Source organism: Schistocerca piceifrons, chromosome 2, assembly GCF_021461385.2.
Source record: "Schistocerca piceifrons isolate TAMUIC-IGC-003096 chromosome 2, iqSchPice1.1, whole genome shotgun sequence".
In the NCBI taxonomy this organism is placed as follows: Eukaryota; Metazoa; Arthropoda; class Insecta; order Orthoptera; family Acrididae; genus Schistocerca; species Schistocerca piceifrons.
This window is the reverse complement of record NC_060139.1, coordinates 237168568-237191565: the sequence shown is the minus strand read 5'-3', so window position 1 is coordinate 237191565 and position 22998 is coordinate 237168568. Positions and strand designations below refer to the sequence as shown.

Genomic DNA, 22998 nt, shown 5'->3' with positions numbered 1-22998 from the left:
CATCGACACCAACATGGGATATGATCAGCATGCACATGTATACAGGTCGCACAACGGGTTGGCATACTCTGGGTCAGGTGGTCGAGCAGCTGCTGGGGTATAGCCTTCCAGTCTTGCACCAGTGCCTGTCGGAGCTCCTGAAGTGTCGTAGGGGTTTGAAGACGTGCAACGATACGTCGACCGAGAGCATCCCAGACGTGCTCTACGGGGTTTAGGTCTGGAGAACAGGCAGGCCACTCCATTCGCCTGATATCTTCTGTTTCAAGGTACTCCTCCACGATGGCAGCTCGGGGGGGCCCGTGCATCATCATCCATCAGGAGGAAGGTGGGACCCACTGCAGCCCTGAAAGGGCGGACATACTGGTGCAAAATGAAGTCCCGATACACTTGACCTGTTACAGTTCCTCTGTCAAAGACCTGCAGGGCTGTATGTGTACCAAATCCCACCCAACACCATCAAACCACGACCTCCATACAGGCCCCTTTCAAGGACATTAAATGGTTAGCATCTGGTTGCTGGTTCACGCCAGAAGAAAACCCGGCGAGAATCACTGTTCAGACTATACCTGGACTCGACCGTGAACATAACCTGGGACCACTGTTCCGAACTCTGTTCTTGGCACCAGGCTTTACGGGCTCTCCTGTGACCAGGGGCAGTGGAATGCACCTTGCAGGTCTCTGGGCGAATAAACCATGTCTGTTCAGTCGGCTGTAGACTGTGTGTCTGGAGACAACTGTTCCAGTGACTGCGGTAAGGTCCCGGGCAAGGCTATCTGCAGTACTCCGTGGCCGTCTGCGGACACTGATGGTGAGATATCGGTCTTCTTGTGGTGTTGTACACTGTGGACGTCCCGTACGGTAGCGCCTGGACACGTTTCCTGTCTGCTGGAATCGCTGTCATAATCTTGCGATCACACTTTGTGGCACACGGAGGGCCCTTGGCCGGCCAGAGTGCCGAGCGGTTCTAGCCGCTAGTCTGGAACCGTGTGACCGCTACGGTCGCAGGTCGGAATCCTGCCTCGGGCATGGATGTGTGTGATGTACTTAGGTTAGTTGGGTTTAAATAGTTTTAAGTTCTAGGGGACTGATGACCTCAGAAGTTAAGTCCCATAGCGCTCAGAGCCATTTGAACCACTTTTGAGGGCCCGTGCAACGACCTGCTGTGTTTGACCAGCCTCCAGTCGCCCTAGTATTCTACCCCTCATAACGTCATCAATATGTGTTCTTTGGGCCATTTTCAACACACAGTCACCATTAGCACGTCTGAAAACGTCTGCACACTTACTCGCTGCACCGTACTCTGACATGCATCAACACACCTCTGCGTATGTGGACTGCTGCCAGCGCCACCGTGCGACGACTGCAGGTCAAATGCACCGCGTGGTCATACCCCGAGGTGATTTAAACCCGCAAACCGCCCACCATAACGTTGTTTCACCATTTATCAGCATTATCCTTAATGTATGAGCATGAGTGTAGATTGCGTCTATTGACAGTGGCGTCATTGTCGAAACAGCATTCACTTCCCCACAAAATCTGCCTGATGAAATCCGGATTTACGGCTACTTTATTTACGACACGTCCGGCACCCGGTTTTGGAAATCGTTTCCATATAGCTGTTGGTGTAGGTGCAACTTAAAGGGATGCCACTTTCGTTCCTCCAGAATCCTTTGTACCGAAAAATTCGGTACTCCCAGGTCCAGTGCAGCTCTTCTTTGTGCTAATTACGATGAGAAATACGTATTACTGGGCGAGATCTAACGACTTCCACAATATTAATAATCATGACCATAATACTATTATTACTATAGCTTCAAATAATACTGCAACCTAAATGAAATAGCACAGTAACAGTTTCATTTATACTACATTTTATACTACATTGGACGTATGCATTATACTCATTTAAGCTATGCTTACCGTGCATGGGATGTGCTTCAAAATATTCAGTAACGTTGAGAACAACATCGGGTGCGTCTCGGATTGCTCTTTCCACGAGACGTTGTACGTTGGTTTTTAAACGCATCTTTGTACTTCTAGAAACATGCGCGGAAGATAGACGTCAGGTTGGACTATATTTCTAAATACAGCCTTTTGGCCTCAGCTGCATTGCGGTGCCTCTCCCCATAGATCAGCACCATACCGATGTAGTTTTCGCTGGAGTACATTGCAGTTGTTAACTGTTTGACTGTAAGACAGTTTACGCTGGAGTACATTGCAGTTGTTACCTGTTTGACTGTAAGACAGTTTACGCTGGAGTACATTGCAGTTGTTACCTGTTTTACTGTAAAACAGTTTACGCTGGAGTACATTGCAGTTGTTACCTGTTTGTAAGACAGCCTACCGGATATAGAGCCTGCCACAAGACAGTGAGCCCGAGGGACGTCACAAAAAACAAGGGCGAGAGCTACGTGAATTCGCGCTATAATCTTGGAAATATCGAGGGTACAGTCTGTATCTTGCACGTCTTTCATTTTAACAAGCAACGGAAAAAAGCATACCAAATTTAAAAGAAAACAAAGGGTTGAGGATGTTTTACTGAAACTGGAAACGTAGCGCGGACTTCAGAGTGAGATGCATTTAATAGTTTCCACAATGAAACTCTGTCTTGAAATCTGGCAGAAAATCCAAGAGATTCTGGTCATATGCATAGTACACCTGCGGCAAGACACAATCAGTATCTTCAGTGCACGATACCATTGGTGATACAGGGTGTCCACAATGAGACTCCAACATTTTAATATCCTATATCTTTCTCATTTCAGATGGTGAGCCTGTGAATCCTGATGGGCAGACAGAACAACTCAACAAGTTTGTGGTGTGCAAATTTGATACGCCAAATGGCCGTAGTGGAGCTGCAATCAATTGTTTTAGCAAAATGGAGGATATGAAGGAGCGTGCACAGGTGGTCTGGTGGTATGCAGAGACAAAATCGGCGACCCAAGTGCAAAGAAACTTTCGTCGAGTTTACGACAAAGCGCCCTCGTCGTTCGGACTATAAAGAAGTGGTGTGATCAGTGTTTGGCCACTGGGAGTGTTGCGAAAGGGCATGCTGGTGGTAAGCCTGGGATCAGCGAACAATCATGTGGAACAAGTGCGGCGGTCATTCGAACAAAGTCCACAGAAGTAAGTGCGACAGGCAGCACGAGGACTTCGTATGACACGTTCAACAGTGCACAAAGCGCTTCATCAGTTATTGCGTTTGTACGCATATAAAGTGCAGGTTGTGCTAAGAGTCAAGCCTGATGATAGATCGCATTGCCGCAGACGAGACATTTTTATCACGCGTGATGTTTACTGACGAGGCAACCTTTCACGTGTCAGGTGCTGTCAATCGTCACAATGTGCGCATCTGGGTGTTCAATAATCCACATGCACCTAGGGAACACATGCGCGACAGTCCGAAAGTTAATGTCTGGTGTGGTTTGATGATAAATCGCATTGTTGGACCGTTTTTCTTTCAGGAGTCGATTGTGGATGGTGCCATCTACCTGGACATGTTGGAACAATTTGCCGTGTCACAGATAACAGACCTGCAGCCAAATGTGATATTTCAGCAGGACGGAGCACCACCCCATTGGAGCCTTGATGTCCGAAAATTTTTAAATGACACATTCTCGCAACGATAGATTGGCCGTGGAGGTCCAATTCCTTGGCCGCCACGTTCGCCCGACATAACACCCCCCCCCCCCCCCCCTCGATTTTGTGGGGTTATTGGAAAGACGGGGTATATACTACACCAGTAAAGGACCTGCAAGACTTGAAACAGCGCATAAGAATTGTCATCAACTCTGTCACAGAACAGATACTCCGCAACACATGGCACGAAATCGATTACAGACTTGATATTCTTCGCGCTACCCGTAGCGCCCATGTTCAAGTGTACTGAACCGTCCACCTGTGTACGAAAACTTGATGAGCTGGTGTATGATTTCCCTGTATTTGTTCGTCAATAAATTGTGCTTCCTCTCAGATTTTATGAGTTCAAATGTTGGAGTTTCATTGTGGACACCCTTTATTATCAATGACAGTGCCACTAAAGCGGAGTTACTAACCACAGTTTTCCGAAATTCCTTCATCAGAGAAGACGAAGTAAATATTCCATAATTCAAATCAGGAACAGCTACCAACATGAGTAAATCAGAAGTAGATATCCTCGGTGTAGCGAAGCAATTTAAATCAATAAAGGCAAGTCTTCCGGTCCAGGTACAATATCAGTTAGGTTTCTTTCAGAGAGTATGTTGATGCAATAGCTCCGTACATAGCAATCATATACAACCGCTTGCTTGTCGAAGAATTCGTACATAAAGACTGTAAAGCTGAACAGGTTACTTCAGTACTCACGAAAGGAAAGAGGAGTAATCCGCTGAATTACAGATCCATATTACTACCATTTCCAATAGGATACAATATACAATATAAATCAGTTCTACGAAAACGATTTATTGACAAATAGCCAACAGGGATTCAGAAAATATCATTCGTGTGGAACACTACTAGCTCTTTATTCGCAAGGTCTTTATTCGCACGAAGTAATGAACGCTATGTGCGACTGGATTCGTCAGTTCCTTGTAAGAAAGGTCACAGTTCGTAGTAACTGACAGAATGTCATCGAGTAAAACAGAAAAGATATCTAGCGTTTCCAAAGTAAATGTTGTAGATTCTCTGCTGTGCTTAATCTATATAAACGATTTAGGAGACAATATAAGCAGCCTGTGAGTTAACGAGCATTGCGCTCTCATTTAAATATATGGCCGAAAGAGTCAGCCTTCAGGAATTGTGAAACGAACCCTGTCGTCCAGGACCGGATGCCACAAAGGGCGCAGATTCACCACGAGATGGGGAAATTCACAGGCATCTATTGTCTATTGAGGCCTAAGCGCTGTAGTGTGCGAGTGAGACAGACCAGAACCTACGTCACAAGGAAACCCAGTAGAAGCCTTTTGCGGCTGAGGAGACGTAGCAGTGTTAAGTATGGCGGACCTAAGATCGGCTATAAAGAGAAACATTTATGGGAACTACTTTATTCTGTTGTAATGCATGGAATGAAGCTACAGTAATTTTAATCTGCCATCCTCCATAAATTTTCATGGTGATCCCTAATAAAGCTTGAATACTGATCATATCTATAATAGCTTAGGATTTACTGTTAAAGTGAAATTAACAAGTTATGTTACAAAGACCTGATTGCTAAAGTCTGAACGCTTTGATCGATCTTAACGATCGATATTTTATGTAGAAGAGCATCATTAAAATGAGAAACGTTGTAAATATGAACTCTGTGACTTAATTTGTTTAAATGATATAGTAAATTTAAATTATCAGTATCTTCATTTAAGCATCAGATCATCATTTCCTCCACACAAAACACGTTAAACGATGACAGCACGACACCTTATTGATTCATTAGGAAAAAGAATATTTGCAGTTACGTTTAGTGCACAATAGTTATTTTTGTTCTTTATTTATTTATCAGAAAGCCCATTGGTGCAAGGCTGCTGGCAGTGACATTCGAAGTTAAGAAGGAAATTGTATTGGTTTTATGTAAGAGAATTTAACAATGGATATTATTGTTACCTTATTTAGAACGTGAAAGTGGTCAAGCTTTGAGTATTTAAATATATTAAAATGTAAAATAATGCAGAATAAGCTGTATCCAATCAGATGGACAGCTTCAGGAAAGGGAACTGCCCTAGTCAGTTGAGCGAGGATATTCGGCGCGCGGGAAACGCGGCCGGGGACGGGCACAGGGAGAGTGCTGGAGGAGACGCGAAAGCGGACAGTTCGGCTGGAGACACCAAAGTGAACAGTTCGGATGCAAACACGAAAGCGGACGGTCGGTCTTTAGACAGCTAGGAAGTGAAACGACTTAGAAAATTTCGCGTTGTGTGTTATCGCGGGACCTAAGTCTCTGAGCGGTGAGCAGCCGCGCGCCTGGTGTGAACTCTAACTTTTCGCGTAGATAACTTGTATTTCGCGATGAGATTGTGAATGATCAAACTGTGTCAAATAGATATGCGCTCGAGTGTAACAGTAACTTTCACAATTAGTCTGCTTTCCGAATAAATATTATTCTAACCAAATCGCAACTGAATGACCTACATTCATTTACGGGTCGTTAATTTAGTTCCCGATATTATTATTACTGTTATTATATGTTGTGTTAACTGTGTATTTCGTAAACTTGCCATCAGCCAGACAATTTAACCAAAGGGTCACAAGTGTCTAATTTAGGGCGTGTAATGCGACACGTGCATTTCGACGACATTTTGACGAAGAAGAACCGCATGTGAGCCCGAACATCTTTGGGATCTTAGCTCTCTAGCCCTCTTAGAATGTTTGTAGATGGTGCTGTTACTTACCGTCTGCTATAATCATCAGAAGGTCAAACCAATTTCAAAATGATTTAGATACCTGTATGGTGTGATACTTGACAATTGAATGTAAAAAATGAAAAGTGCGAAGTCATCCACATGAGTACTAAATGACATCCGTTAAATTTCAGTTACACGATAAACCACACAAATCCCAAAGCTATAATCTCAGCTAAGTACTTAGGGATTACAATTACGAATAACTTAAACTGGAACGATCAAATGGATAACGTTGTGGGGAAAGCGAACCAAAGGCTGCGCTTCATTGGCAGAACAGAAGATGCAACAGGTCTGCTGAAGAGACTACCTACATTACACATGTCCGCCCTCTTCTAGAGTACTGCTGTGCTATATGGGATCCTTATCAGATAGGATTGACGGTGGGTGTCGAAAAAGTTCAAAGGAGTACAGCTCGTTTTGTTTTATCCCGAGATAAATGGGAGACTGTCACGAATATGACACGCGAGTTGTGGTGGCAATATTAAGACAAAAGCGTCTTTTGTTGTGGCGAGATCTTTTCACGAAATTCTAATCGTCAGCTCTCCCCCCGATTGCAATAATGTTCTGTTAGCGATCACCTACACAGCGAGAAATGATAATCATAATAAAATAAGAGAAATCAGAGCTCGCACAGAAAGATTTTAGTGTACGTTTTTTCTCACGCGCTTTTCGAGACTGGAACAGTAGAGAAATTGCTTAGATGTGATTCAATGAACCTCCTGTCAGGCACTTAACTGTGAGTTGCACAGTCGTTACGCAGATGTAGAAGACCGATTATCGCCGCAACATCCGTCGCAAGAATCAATATGCAGTGCTGATGATCCCAGTATTAAATATTTGAGAAATTTGTAAAGCTCCTAATGCAGCGGGAAAGGTTGGCGCAATTTGTTCCTTCCTCTAAACATATTGGAAAACTTAATCTGACACTTTTTATCTTTATGCGTACGACATCTTCAGTCGCTCATTTAAGACAATATGTTTTCAGGATTATAGTAAGCTGCAAATATTTGTTACCGGGGAAGTTTCAGACGGATCCTCTGGGAGAGGGTAGGTTTCATGCGTGTTACGTCATTTCAGTTTCTGAGGTCTCAGGCTTTTAAAAGAAACTGAGAATAATGAATTTGTTAACAATAATATCTGAATTATTCGAGCAGTTTCGTACAAGAGATCAGACATTCGATTCTGTAGAAACGCCTCTCGAACAAGTATTTGTTACGTACTGGAAAACGTTTATGAAGATGCAAGTAAAATAAAAGCTTCTCGGAGTGACTTAAGTGTACAGTGCTGCCGGCCTCTGTGGCCGAGCGGTTCTAGGCGCTTCAGTCCGGAACCGCGATGCTGCTATGGTCGAAGGTTCGAATCCTGCCTCGGGCATGGATGTGTGCGATGTCGTTAGGTTTAAGTAGCTCTAAGTCTAGGGGACTGATGACCGCAGATGTTAAGTCCCATAGTACTTAGAGCGATTTGAACAATTTTGTACTGTGCTACAAAAGACATTACGTATGGCATTGCTTATTAAAATTCATGAATGGGTGCGATAAATGTAAATCGTTTTGTGCCAGTGGTGATTAGTTTGCTGCAAGTGGAATAAGCAGTTGACATTAACTTGTTCCAGACAAAATTGGCAGCATTGAAAGTTCGACACTAGACACCGCAAATCATTGAGAAGTGTTTAACCAGCTACCGGGAACGACAGTTGGCAATACACGTTTTCCTGAGACATATACTTGTGGCAGAGGTGTGGAAGCAATTGTTTCAAAAATATAGCACATTTCTTGGAAATAGTTTCAAAAACAGTTATTCTAAAATGATAAACAGTCGTCTTGTAAACAACAGTAGATAAAAGTTAATCATTTTCAAACTAAATGAGGATTTCTGTGTAGTGGAATGTCGTTTCCTTTCTACGATTAATCTACCTTATTCGATGTGACTAAAATGTGGTATTTCTTACACTGCACATTCTACAAAAGATCGAAACCGAAGCAAATAATCGCCTTCGAGGTAAGTTGTGCTTCAAGTAATGGTGGTGAACGCTGTGCGTGTAATGTACGAGGTGCATTCAAGTTCTAAGGCCTCCGATTTTTTTTCTAATTAACTACTCACCCGAAATCGATGAAACTGGCGTTACTTCTCGACGTAATCGCCCTGCAGACGTACACATTTTTCACAACGCTGACGCCATGATTCCATGGCAGCGGCGAAGCCTTCTTTAGGAGTCTGTTTTGACCACTGGAAAATCGCTGAGGCAATAGCAGCACGGCTGGTGAATGTGCGGCCACGGAGAGTGTCTTTCATTGTTGGAAAAAGCCAAAAGTCACTAGGAGCCAGGTCAGGTGAGTAGGGAGCATGAGGAATCACTTCAAAGTTGTTATCACGAAGAAACTGTTGCGTAACGTTAGCTCGATGTGCGGGTGCGTTGTGTTGGTGAAACAGCACACGCGCAGCCCTTCCCGGACGTTTTTGTTGCAGTGCAGGAAGGAATTTGTTCTTCAAAACATTTTCGTAGGATGCACCTGCTACCGTAGTGCCCTTTGGAACGCAATGGGTAAGGCCCTCGCTGTCCCAGAACATAGACACCATTATTTTTTCAGCACTGGCGGTTACCCGAAATTTTTTTGGTGGCGGTGAATCTGTGTGCTTCCATTGAGCTGACTGGCGCTTTGTTTCTGGATTGAAAAATGGCATCCACGTCTCATCCATTGTCACAACTGACGAAAAGAAAGTCCCATTCATGCTGTCGTTGCGCATCAGCATTGCTTGGCAACATGCCACACGGGCAGCCATATGGTCGTCCGTCAGCATTTGTGGCACCCACCTGGATGACACTTTTCGCATTTTCAGGTCGTCATGCAGCATTGTGTGCACAGAACCCACAGAAATGCCAACTCTGGAGGCGATCTGTTCAACAGTCATTCGGCGATCTCCCAAAACCATTCTCTCCACTTTCTCGATCGTGTCGTCAGACTGGCTTGTGCGAGCCCGAGGTTGTTTTGGTTTGTTGTCACACGATGTTCTGCCTTCATTAAACTGTCGCACCCACGAACGCACTTTCGACACATCCATAACTCCATCACCACATGTCTCCTTCAACTGTCGATAAATTTCAATTGGTTTCACACCACGCAAATTCAGAAAACGAATGATTGTACGCTATTCGAGTAAGGAAAACGTCGCCATTTCAAGTATTTAAAACAGTTCTCATTCTCGCCGCTGGCGGTAAAATTCCATCTGCCGTACGGTGCTGCCATCTCTGGGACGTATTGACAATGAACGCGGCCTCATTTTAAAACAAAGCGCATGTTTCTATCTCTTTCCAGTCCGGAGAAAAAAAATCGGAGGCCTTAGAACTTGAATGCACCTCGTATTCCACATGAAGTGAACAGTGTAATATACTGAGGTGAAATAGCGATATTCATACATGCAGACTGCAGTAGTAACCCGAACACGAGGTACAAAAGGGCAATGCATTGGTAGCAGTGTCATTTGTTACTAGTTGATTAATGTGGAAAGGTTTCCGCCGTGATCATGGCCACACGACGGGAATTCACAAACTTTGAGCGCAAAATGGTAGTGGAGCTAGAAGCATGTGACACACCACTTCGGATACCGTTAACGAATTCAGTATTCCGAGATCCACAATGTAAATAGTGTGCCGAGAATATAAAATTTCGGGCTTCACCTCTCACCACCGACAACGCAGTGGCTGCCGACACCGAGAGCAGCGACGTTTATGTAGAGTTGTTAGTGCTAACAGACAAGCAGTTCTGCGCGAAATAATCGCAGAAATCAGTGTGGGACGTACATCGAATATACCCGTTAGGACATGTGGCGAAATTTGCCTTTAATGGGCTATGGCAGCAGATGACCGACGCGAGTGCCCTTGCTAACAGCGCGACATCCCCTGCAGCGCCTCTCTTGGGCTCGTGACCATATCGGTTGGACCCTAGACGACTGGAAAACCGTGGCCAGGTCAGGTGAGTCGAGATTTCAGTTGGTGATAGCTGATGGTAGGGTTCGAGTGTGGCGCAGAACCTACGGAGCCATTGACCCAGGTTGTCAACAAGGTACTGTGCAACCTGGTGGTGGACGGAATGGACTGGCATGGCCTCTGACCGGGCCACATCTGTTCGCGATTGCTTTGAAGAACATTTTGGACGGATTGAGCAAGATCGCCAGACAAGAATCTTACCGAACATTTATGGGACATAATCGACACGCCAGTTCGTGCCCAACATCCTGCGCTGGCAATACTTCCGCAACTATTGGCGACTATGGCTCAATATTTCTGCAGAAGACTTCCAACGACTTGTTGAGTCCACACAGCGTCGAGTTGCTGCACTACGCCCGACAAAAGGAGGGCATCTTAGGAGGTATCCCACGACTTTTCTCATTTCAGTATATATCCGAAGGAACATTGCATAGTTATTCCTAAAAAAAAAAAAGGCACAGGTACTGCAGTATCGTATTCATCCGCCGATACCGGGTAGCGATGTTCCGTTAAAATGTCCTCGCCCTGTACGGGAATTACATAAATTGTGTATGAGTCACGTTGTGATGCAGGAACGACGACATATGAAAGTTTGAGTCTGGTCGGGGTCGAGCACGGATAGCCAACGAGGTTAGGCGACCATTCACTAAAGCGGGGAAATCCTAGTTCGAATACCCGTCCGGCACAAGTTTTCTATGTCGTCATCTCCTTATGTATCTGATGATTGTTCATATTCGCAACTGCGAATAAATTTCATTTATTTCATAACGGCTGTAGGCGCCGCAGTAGCTGTTCCTTCGGACATACATGCATACCTAAAATAACATTGCATCGTACAGTGCACAGGCACTGCAGTATCGTATTAAACTATAAGGCTAATGAATGAAAAAGGAACTGAGAACTAATTTACGAAAAACGAATTGTGCTATCACACTGGAAAGATATACAAAACCCACTAAATGTCAGCGAAAAATGAATGTAATATATTTTGTAAACTAACCTACAATTCCCTAGAAGAAAAATCGTTTCAAGAAAAGTTTAATAAAGTGCAATTCCCGTTTTTTAAAATAAATTCGGGGAAATACGATGGTCATCTGTGATTGCTGCTAAACATAGCAGTTCATTTACCATAGTAGAAGTTCTTGACAAAGTGGCTTTCGTAATTCTGCTTGAAATTGCTTGACAAATCGCTCGCATGTGGCGTCGTCTAGGCGAGCGAACGATTGCAACTACACTGAAGCCCCAAAGAAACGCATGCGTATTCCAATACAGAGAACACAGGCAGAATACAGCGCTGAGGTCGGCAGCACCTATATAGACAACAAGGGTCCGGCGCAATTGTTAGATCGGTTACTGCTGCTACAATGACAGGTTATCAAGATTTAAGTAAGTTTGAACGTGGTGTTACAGTTGGCGCACGAGCGATGGGACACAGTAACTCCGAGATAGCGATGAAGTGAGGATTTTCCCGTGCGACCATTTCACGAGTGTGCCGAAGGTCCACTCGTGTACCCTTGACAACTGCACGACACAAAGCTTTACGGCTCGCCTGACCGAGTCAGCACCGACGTTGGACTGTTGATGACTGGAAACATGTTGCCTAGCCGAACGAGTCTCGTTTCAATTATATCGAGCGGATGGACGTATACGGGTATGGAGACAACCTCATGAATCCATGGACACTGCATGTCAGCAGGGGGCTGTTCAAGCTGGTGGAGGCTCTCTAATGGTGTGGGGCATGTGCAGTTGGAGTGATGTGGGACCCCTGATACGTCTAGATACGACTGTGAAAGGTGACACGTACGTAAGTATCCTGTCTTACCACCTGCATCCATTCACGTCCATTGTGCGTTCCGACGGACTTGAGCAATTCCAGCAGGACAATGTAACACCCCACACGTCCAGAATTGCTATAGAGTGGCTTCAGGAACACTCGTCTGAGTTTAAACACTTCCGCTGGCCACTAAACTTCCCAGACATGAACGTTATTGAGAATATCGGGGATGCATTGCAACTTGTTGTTCAGAAGAGATCTCCACCCCGTCGTACTCTTACGGATTCATGGACAGCCGTGTAGGATTCACGGTGTTAATTCCCTCCAGCACTACTTCAGACATTAGTCGAGTCAATGCCACGCCATGTTAAGGCACTTCTGCATGCTCGCAGGGGCCTACACGATACTAGTTGGGTGTACCAGTTTCTTTAGCTCTTCGGTGTATATCACAAGAGCAGGATCGTTGCGATCCGGCACTCGTGTAGGGAAACCTTTAGTTGCCACCACCAACGCAATAACTGAAGAAAAGCCAAAACGTTATTGACAAACAATACAAGTAAAAGTGAGCGTAAGAATTGAAATGCGGGAAGTTTTAAAAATATTCGAACGTACAGTTTTGCCGATTGATCTAGCGAAAAATTGTAAGAAGCTTCTGTCTCATGTAAAGTCAGTAAAGGGACCAAAATCGTGAATTCAATCAGTCGCTCATGGATTGTAGTGGATCCAATACGTAGGATTATAGGTAGGAGGTAGAAATAATGAATTTGGTTGTCCCAAATTAGATGCGAAAAATGTTTACTTGAACGTAATTGATGTGTACCATTAACGATTAATTGTTTTGCAAAAATTACAGTCTACTTTAGTTTTATTAATAAATAGGTTAATAATAAAATGGTCCTCTACTCGTTACAAGGGCAACGGCCTTGCCGCAGTGGATACATCGGTTCCCTTGGGATCACCGAAGTTAAGCGCTGTCGGGCGTGGTCGGCATTTGGATGGGTGACCATGCAGGCTGCCATGCGCTGTTGCCATTTTTCGGGGTGCACTCAGCCTCGCGATGGCAATTGAGTATCTACTCGACCGAATAGCAACGGCTTCGGTCAAGAATACCATCATAACAACCGGGAGAGCGGTTTGCTGGCCCCACGCGCCTCCTATCCGCATCCTCCACTGAGGATGACAAGGCGGTCGGATGGTCCCGGTAGGCCACTCGTGGCCTGAAGACGGAGTACTTTTCTACTCGTTACAGAGTGTGTTATGAACCCTCCCAAGAAGTCCCAAGTGCCGCGACGAGCGCATGGGCGGCCGCACAAGGCCGGAAGAAGGATGAGTCGAGAGTAATTAATGAAAAAGAAATTATGTGACAGATTAGGGACATTCCTACGAGGACCAAACCGCTGCTCCATCCACAATTTGCATATAAATTTTGTGTCGAAGCATCTGTCCACCACCGTAGCTGAGTGGACAGCGCGCCGGCTTGTAATGCCGGTGGCCCGGGTTCGATTCCCAGCTGGATTGGAGATTTTCTGCGCTCAGGGACTGGGTGTTCGTGTCGTCTTCATCATCATCATTTCACCCTTATCGACGAGCAAGTCACCGAAGTGGCGTCACCTGAAAAGATTAGGACCTGGCGATCAGGTCTATCCACCAGGCGGCCCTCTCCACACGACATTTCATTTTATTTCGAAGTATCTAAAGATTCAACCGCGGCTTAAAGCATCTACACCACTGGCCACTAAAACTGCTACACCAAGAAGAAATGCAGATGATAAACGGGTAGTCATTGGACAAATGTATTTAATAGAACTGACATGTGATTATATTTTCACGCAATTTGGGTGCATAGGTCCTGAGAAATCAGTACCCAGAACAACCACCTCTGGTCGTAATAAACGGCCTTGATACGCCTGGGCATTTAGTCAAACAGAGCTTGGATGTCGTGTAGAGGTACAGCTGCCCATGTAGCTTCAACACGATACCACAGTTGATCAAGATTAGTGACTGGCGTATTATGACGAGCCAGTTGCTCGGCCACCAGTGACCAGACGTTTTCAATTGGTGAGAGATCTGGAGAATGTGTTGGCCAGGGCAACCCGAGACGTGTAACCAATGTCACCCCATACCATCACGCCGGGTGATACGCTAGTATGGCGATGACGAATACACGCTTCCAATGTGCGTTCACCGCGATGTCGCCATAAACGGATTCGACCATCATGATGCTGTAAATAGGACCTGGATTAATCCGAAAAAAATGACGTTTTGCCATTCGTGCACCCACAGGTTCGTCGTTGAGTACACCATCACAGGCGCTCCTGTCTGTGATGCAGCGTCAAGAGTAACCGCAGCCATGATCTCCGAACTGATAGTCCATGCTGCTGCAAACGTCGTCGAACTGTTCGTACAGATGGTTGTTGTCTTGCAAACGTCCCCATCTGTTGACTCAGGGATCGAGACGTGGCTGCACGATCCGTTACAACCATGCGGATAAGATGCCTGTCATCTCGACTGCTAGTGATACGGCGTTCCGTATTACCCTCCTGAACCCAGCGATTCCATATTCTGCTAAAGTTACGTCGTGCAAGACGCGACAGTTGGCTGCGACTGCGACGCTGCCCCCTCCTCTTTTCCCACCCTGGCAGACGGCGACACGGCCGCAACACGACAGGAGTCGTCGCTGTTTCCTAAGCTCCGGACGGCGGCGGCGGATTCAAATACATGAGAAAAATAAGAATTCCGATTTTCTTGCTCTAAAAAATACTGTATGTTAATGCGACAAAGTTACATCGGCTCCCAGAGTTAGTTTTTCGATACAGATTCCTTTTACTTTAAAAAATTGAAAAGTATCTATTCCGGCTCATACGAGAGAGGAGGACGACGGTTCAATCCCGTCTCCGGTCATCCAGATTTAGGTTTTCCGTGATTTCCCTAAATCGTTTCAGGCAAATTCCGGGATGGTTCCTTTGAAAGGGCACGGCCGATTTCCTTCCCAATCCTTCCCTAACCCGAGCTTGCGCTCCGTCTCTAATGACCTCGTTGTCGACGGGACGTTAAACACTAACCGCCACCACCACCACCACCGGCTCATAATTTCACACTTCAAATGGCAATAAAGGCTTTTAGTACCTTTAAGGTACAGTCATTGGATCTCGACCAACGAGAGCAGCATTTCTCCTCCTTACACGAGGCATCACAACAACGTTTCACCAGACAACGCCGTTCAACTGATGTTTGTGTATGAGAAATCGGTTGGAAACTTTCCTCATATCAGCACGTTGTAGGTGTCGCCACCGGCGCCAGCCTTGTGTGACTGCTCTGTAAAGCTAATCATTTGCATATCACAGCATCTTGTTCCTGTCGGTTAAATTTCGCGTCTGTAGCACGTCATCTTCGTTGTGTAGCAATTTTAATGGCCAGTAGTGTAAATAGTTACAGGAAAGAAAGGAACCATGTAGTAATAATTCTCTACGTACTGAGGAACCAGAATCTGGAAAAAGATTTCGGCTGCCGTCATTTTGAGAGGAATTACTAAAATTGTTCAAAATGTTGGCGGCCTTTAGAAATATTCAAGTTTAAACGGAGCGTCTTCTTCATCTTGAGGTGCGCACGAACACAGAACCTCCCGCCGTCCCAACGGCCGAGGCTGCATCAGGTTAGGAAACTTCTGGAGCAAAAAGGTAGTGGCCATGTCTATTGACCACCCAGCAGATTGGTACCAGAACTACTTTTTTCAGCCGTAGACACACTAACGTGAGGTATCAACTAGCTACCAGAAAACCTGAGCATCGCCGCCGTAATCTGTTCTGGAACGTCTTCTTGGAAGGTCCACTGGCTGCCGTCTCGTCCGCGACCGTCTGTTGTCCATACGTACGGTTCGCCATGCGACGGTAAAGCGTGACGGTTCGGGACTTCCCGCACAGTCTAATAATGATGCTCGGATTCGATTGTCGTTTCGGTCGCTTGACGATGGCGATTATTTCGGATACTACGGGAAAACAGCAGCGGCAGCCGTGCGCTAAGTTTCATCGAATTCTGCCCCCCCCCCCCCCCCACCCTCCCTCTCCCCTTTTTGTGGCGGAACCGAGATCTCATGGTTCAGGATCCTCACTCTGAAGTTAAAATTACGTAGCTACAGGTGAACGTTACCTTTATACAATGAAGGGCCGAAGAAAGTGGTACACTTGCCTTATATCGTGTAGGACCCCCGCGAGCACACAGAAGTGCCGCAGCACAACTTGGCATGGGCTCGACTACTGTTTGAAGTAGTGCTGGAGGGAATTGGCATTATGAATACTGCAGGGCTGCCCATAAATCCGTATGAATACGTGGGGATGTGTGTCTCTTCTGAACAGCACGTTGCAAAGCACCCCAGATATGCTCAATAATATTCATGTCTGAGGATTTTCGTGGCGAACAAAAGTGTTTAAACTCAGAAGAGTGTTCCTGGAACCACTCTGTAGACACTCTGGACGTGTGGGGTGTCGAATTGTCCTGCTGGAATTGCCCAAGTTCGTAGGAATGCACAACGGACGTGAATGGATGAAGGTGATCAGATAGGATGCTTACGTACATGTCACATGTCAGAGTCGTATCTAGACATATCAGGATTCCCATATCACTCCAACTGCGCACGCCCCACAACATTACAGAGCCCCCTCCACCTTGAACAGTCCCCTGCTGACATGCGTGGTCCATGAATTCAAGAGGGTGTATCCATAACCGTACACGTCGATCTGCTCGATACAATCCGAAACGAGACTCGTCCGACCAGGCAAAATATTTCCAGTCATCTACAGTCCAACGTCGGTGTTGACTGGCCCAGGCGAGGCGTAAACCTTTGTGTCGTGTAGTCATGAAGGGCTCCGAAAGCCCATATCGATTATGTTTCGTTGAATGTTTCGCATGCTGACACTTGTTGATGGCTCAGCATTGAAATCTGCAGCAATTTGCAGAAGGGTTACACTTCCGTCACTTTGAACGATTTTCTTCAGTCGTCGTTGGTCCCGTTCTTGCAGGACCTTTTCCCGGCCGCAGCGATGTCGGAGGTTTGATGTTTTGCCCGACTCCTGATATTCACGGTACACTCGTAAAATGGTCGTACGGGAAAATCCCCACTTCGTCGCTACGTCGGAGATGTTGTGTCCCATTGGTCGTGCGCCGACTATAACACCACGTTCAAACTCATTTAAATCTTGACACTCTGCCATCGTAGCAGCTACTGCGCCAGACACTTGTTGTCTTATACAGGTGTTGCCGACTGCAGCGCCGTATTCTGCCTGTTTACTTATCTGTATTTGAATACGAATCGCTATACCAGTTTCTTTGCCGCTTCAGTGTATATCGTTCTATGATGGGTCTACTGTCAGTGGAGGCATTTGTGCTGCGATTTCTACCACCTTTGCCCAGTATCCATTGAAATCAGTGGCTCGCCGCAAGTAGGATCGCAGCCTGTGTGTTCCCACGGTCTAATACTGGACAGAATAATAACACGAGATCCCGATGGCCTATCAATATTTATCTCACCCGCTAACTGGCCACCTGGGGTACGAAAACTGTGGCAGTCAGTTTAGGTGTGGCAGCCCATACTTCGTAGATGTTTACCATACTTGTCAGCCTACCTCAGTACGATTTTGTTCGCCTCTCAGTAGCAGTATGGTTTGTGGGATTAAAGGGACCAGACTGCAACGGTCATCGGCCAGAAAAAAGAGACAACAGGAACCAGCGAATTACAACTTGAATTATGTATGCTGCAATAAAACAAGAAACGGTTGCAATTCGTTACGAGCCGCCAACGCGAATGGGACTGGAGGGGAAATGCCGTGAGATATTCAACTCGTAGCGCTCCGGACCGCCTCGCGTTCTCATTAACTCGCTGACCTTGCGAGGGTGTTAGTCGCAGTTCTGCGTGGCTATTCCTTGTTTTCCTTTTTCATCAACCGGAGCAAAGAGCACAGCTGTTATGCCTGCCCAGTGCTGCGAATAGTGGCGGTACATTTGCTTGGAGATCAGTATTCACTTGCCAGCGCTTTTGCAGATTAATTGGACGTAGTCAGAAATATCCAAATTAATTACTCGTGGAATAAATGTAGTAGTTACCCAACCCTCCATTCCTGTAGAATCAAACCGCCCGTGGAAAATGTCGACTGGTTGGTGTCACCTAGTAAATTCCATCAGTGATTTGAATTAAAGAGTAGTTGTAAGTGGCATCCTAGACTTCGATGTCATTATCAAGTAGGAGAAATCGAACGAATTCAGAGATGCGCTCATTGGAACGTAACTAGATACAGTTTCAAGGAAAATGCGACAGAAATGCTCAGAGAACTCAAACTTAACATTCAGGGTGCCCATATTTAAAGCTCCAGTTTCAAAACGCTGTAGAAATAGAACCACTGCTGAGAATGACTCCAGATTTGAAAAGCATTTTATTATCGCAGGGGGGAACGTCACGGAAAAAATACTGACGAAAATATGATCAGTAGATGACGCTGTAAGCGTCAGAATATGCACACCAGCAGACGCGCAGCACATGGCTATTCCTTAGTTTGCGTCTCAGACACCCAACATGACTGCCTCCACGAAGTATCGCGCACTGGTGGTAAAACTGTTTTGAAAGAACGGTGACTGTGCGCCAGTAGCCCTGCAGAAGTTCGGGACACTCACCGGTACGAAAACAGACATTGGTCCGATGTCTGCTGAGGGTCTTGGGAAAATGATTACAAAATTGGAAAGCAAAGGTTCTTTTGAAATGTAGCGTGGCAGGAGGAGAAAAGCAGTTGATCCGACGTCTGTCGACGATGTGATCATAGCACTGCAGGAGAGGTCGAGCAGTGGTGCGTAAACATGCAGTGAACGGGAAATTGTCCGAACGTTGGACATACCTGCAGTCATGCACATTGAACAGTACCGATGGTGTAATATCGTACTGCAATTTATCTGTCATTTGCAACCGATCCCTTTAGGGTAAGTCGCTTACACGCCATCTATTGGTAAAATTTTCATCCATTTTTTGCTGATCACATTTGACGTCATTCTGAGCAGTTGTTCTCTTTCTATAGCATTTTGAAATTGTAACTTCATTTACGGACACCCTGTATTACTGTTTAATACTTATCAATGACGAACACAAATTATGTAGCCTATATTTTACAATATTAAAGCAGAACATACACAGTTCGTATTTTTTGTTGATGAATATCAAATGGTTCCACCAAGCAGCGAGGGATGAAACCATTAACATGGTAAATGAACTGCGTGACATATTCGTAAAGATCAACAGTAAACTTATAACCGGATACTACCGGGTTGTTTCTCGTTACTGCCGGCCGGAGTGGCCGAGCGGCTCTAGGCGCTACAGTCTGGAACCGTGCGGCCGCTACGGTCGCAGGTTGGAATCCTGCCTCGGGCATGGATGTGTGTGATGTCCTTAGGTTGGTTAGGTTTAAGTAGTTCTAAGCTCTAGGGGACTGATGACCTTAGAAGTTAAGTCCCATAGTGCTCAGAGCCATTTGAACCATTTTTCTTATTTTTGCGGGCACTACCTTGCATTTATACGCATTGAAAGAGATCTGCCGTTGATTAGATCATCTTACAGGCGTAGTGTTGTTCCTGACCTCTCCCATTCAGTGTCAAACGCGACTTGCTGCAGAGCTTACGTTAGGAGTAGGTTCTGCACTACCCCTGGCCGAGGTATTTTTTTCTTCTTTATTGTTATTTCATCCCCACTGCCTCATATGGCCGGCGGGTGGGCTGTCAGAAGATACACTCTGTCACTCTTCAGCCACGTGAGGTGCCGCGGTTGACAACAAAAGGGGTCTACGAAAAGAACGGGCATCGCCATCACTCCTGGCTATTGGGCAGTCAGGTTGGTCCGGAGCATCTCCCGGCAAGTCTTCTCTGGTCTTCGGGGCTCAGTTCGATGCCCGACTCATCACTGAAGACAACTGTACTCCAGGCAACGAGATACCAGACTGTACGCGCCAAACCCTCCAATTGAAAACGCTTCGAGCATTATGGGTTCAAATGGCTCTGAGCACTATGGGACTCAACTGCCGTGGTCATCAGTCCCCTAGAACTTAGAACTACTTAAACCTAACTAACCTAAGGACATCACACACATCCATGCCCGAGGCAGGATTCGAACCTGCGACCGTAGCAGGCATTATGGGCAGAGTCCTCCGACCAGCTCGGGATTTTTAGGATATAACCTGTCAATTGGATAGAGACTGGCATGATATCCTACAATGTAAGCTTTCACGGCCGGTATTGTCTTCACTTAAAATTTCCGGGCTGACAGGCCGTGGTCTAAGTATTAGGGGAGAGTTTTATACTTCGACCACGGCCTATCAGCCCGTAAATTTTAAGTGATGGCATGATATCCCTCAGGAAGACATCTCTTATCAGTGAATGCCAAGCCAATAATTACTTGCAATAAGGGCCTGAGGTGGGCCAACGCATTATTGACTTGCTCAATTTGTGAAGCTCTTTCCCTTGAATAAATTATTCATTTTTTCCGAAATTGTAATCATTTGTTTGTCTCTACATGTACATCATATCCACCGGTACCAATTTCCGTCCCACTCCTTCGTTGTGGTTCGTTTTTTGTGTTAATATTTTTATTTGAATAATTATTTTTCTCTAACTCGATTACCAATATGGGCTTGGCGTGATCTATGTGTAAACACACCATTTCCATTTCAGATTAAAAATTGCCCACAAATCGATACACTTTGCCGAAAATAATTCCTATCCGCGCAAACTAAGTTGACATTCGCCGCGGAGGCTGATGGGAGCGATCGTATAGGCCAGTGGTTCCCAACACGTGGTCCGCGGACCCCCAGGGGTCCGTGAGCTATGCCAGAGGGGTCCGCAAGATGCTATTAGAATAAAAATTATATTAAATATATTTCTTATGATAACAGATTTTTTGTTTTGACTGCTTCCTGCAAGAAAAACAAATATAGGAATCGGCTCGACATGCGGTCGGATTTCGGAGTGAAAGTTTCATGTTTGGAACCTAACATTCGAGAAATAATGGACTCAAAGGTCAGATTGAACTCATCTCATTCAGAACTGAAAATTAAAACTAACTGTATACTGATGGAGTACTCTGTTGTAACTGTTTTTATTTGTTTTTTTTTCCAGACAAAGAATACCTTGTACGAGGTTTGTGTTTTCTTATTTTTCACACATGTCTACTCAATGTAATCTCAAGTGTAGTACACTTGAAAGGCCAATACACTCAATTTCAATTTTTTCCTGTGATTTTCAGTTCACACTCAATTTTCATTTTTTTAAGGAGTTTGTTATATGAAATACCCAGATTTGAAGACAAAGTTTTGAGCAGTAATCAAAAATTGAACAATAACAATGATAGCTAAATTGAAAAACTTTTAAGCTCAATATTTTTTCAATAATGAATATGTCAATGTTTTTTCTAAGTACCAGATATAGAAAACGTATAAAAACACTCTTAATTTGGCATTTTTAGGTACTTGATACTGTGATATGACAAGGTACCAATCATGCTCGATGAGTGGGTCCTCGAGAAAATTTTGTTGGGAACCCCTGATATAGGCAATTCTTATTATGACAGTCGCTCCTATCAGCGTTCGCGCCGAGCGTCAACTTAGTTCATGAAAATATTCCAGACGTTGCACTGTATCTTCCCAGTACGGCAGATGGCAGCTCCACAAGGAACACTGGCGTGCAGACATCTCGAGCTAGCGCAGCGCCGCCACGCTCGACTGTGATAAGAGCCGTTGTCGCGCCGCCGCTCACCTGTGCGGGCAGCGCGCCACCTGTCTGCAGCTGCGGCGCCAGGTGCGACGCGCAGCTGCGGCTGCAGCCGTGGTCCGCAGACAGCTCCTCCGAGCTGCGAGAGGAGGGGGGCGGCGGCGCCGGCCAGCCACAAGACCGCGGACGCTTCTCGTCCGCGTGCAAGCTCGGCTCCTGCAACACACACCACGCGGTCTGTCAGCTCAAGGAAACACAAAGAAATGGTGATGTGCTACGAATAATGGGGAAAAAACAAACTCTAGAGCCGTCAATTGTTTTCTGAAAATAGGAAAGAAATGCAGTGGTCAGATAAATGTTGCATATAGCTGAAACTTTATTACATAATTTTGTGATATAGAAATATACTACTGGCCATTAAAATTGCTACACCACTAAAGTGACGTGCTACATACGCGAAATTTAACCGACAGGAAGAGGATATTGTGATATGCAAATGATTAGCTTTTCAGAGCATTCACACAAGGTTGGCGCCGTTGGCGACACCTACAACGTGCTGACATGAGGAAAGTTTCCAACCGATTTCTCATACACAAACAGCAGTTGACCGGGGTTGCCGGGTGAAACGTTGTTGTGATGCCTCGTGTAAGGACGAGAAATGCGTACCATCACGTTTCCGACTTTGATAAAGGTCAGATTGTAGCCTATCACGATTGCGGTTTATCGTATCGCGACATTGCAGCTCGTGTTGGTCGAGATCTAATGACTGTTAGCAGAATATGCAATCGGTGGGTTCAGGAGGGTAATACGCAACGCCGTGCTGGATCCCAACGGCCTCGTATCAGCAGCTGTCGAGATGACAGGCATCTTATCCGCATGGCTGTAACGGATCGTGCAGCCACGTCTCGATCCCTGAGGCAACAGATGGGGACGTTTGCAAGACAACAACCATCTGCACAAACAGTTCGACGACGTTTGCAGCACCATGAACTATCAGCTCGGAGACCGTGGCTGCGGTTACCCTCGACGCTGCATCACAGACAGGAGCGTCTGCGATGGTGTATTCAACGACGAACCTAAGTGCACGAACGGCAAAACGTCATTTTTTCCGATGACTCTAGGTTCTGTTT

The 22998-nt window shown here is 45.6% G+C and overlaps 1 protein-coding gene across 1 annotated transcript in view; it reads right to left on the bottom strand.

Annotated features, from left to right (window-relative positions):
* The window catches only part of LOC124775278, a 271141-nt gene that overhangs the window by 152895 nt on the left and 95248 nt on the right, over positions 1-22998 (bottom strand). The window contains exon 2 of the mRNA XM_047250116.1: positions 21914-22084. Coding sequence (XP_047106072.1) covers positions 21914-22084 — 171 coding nt within the window. The remainder of the gene's footprint in view (positions 1-21913; positions 22085-22998) is intronic.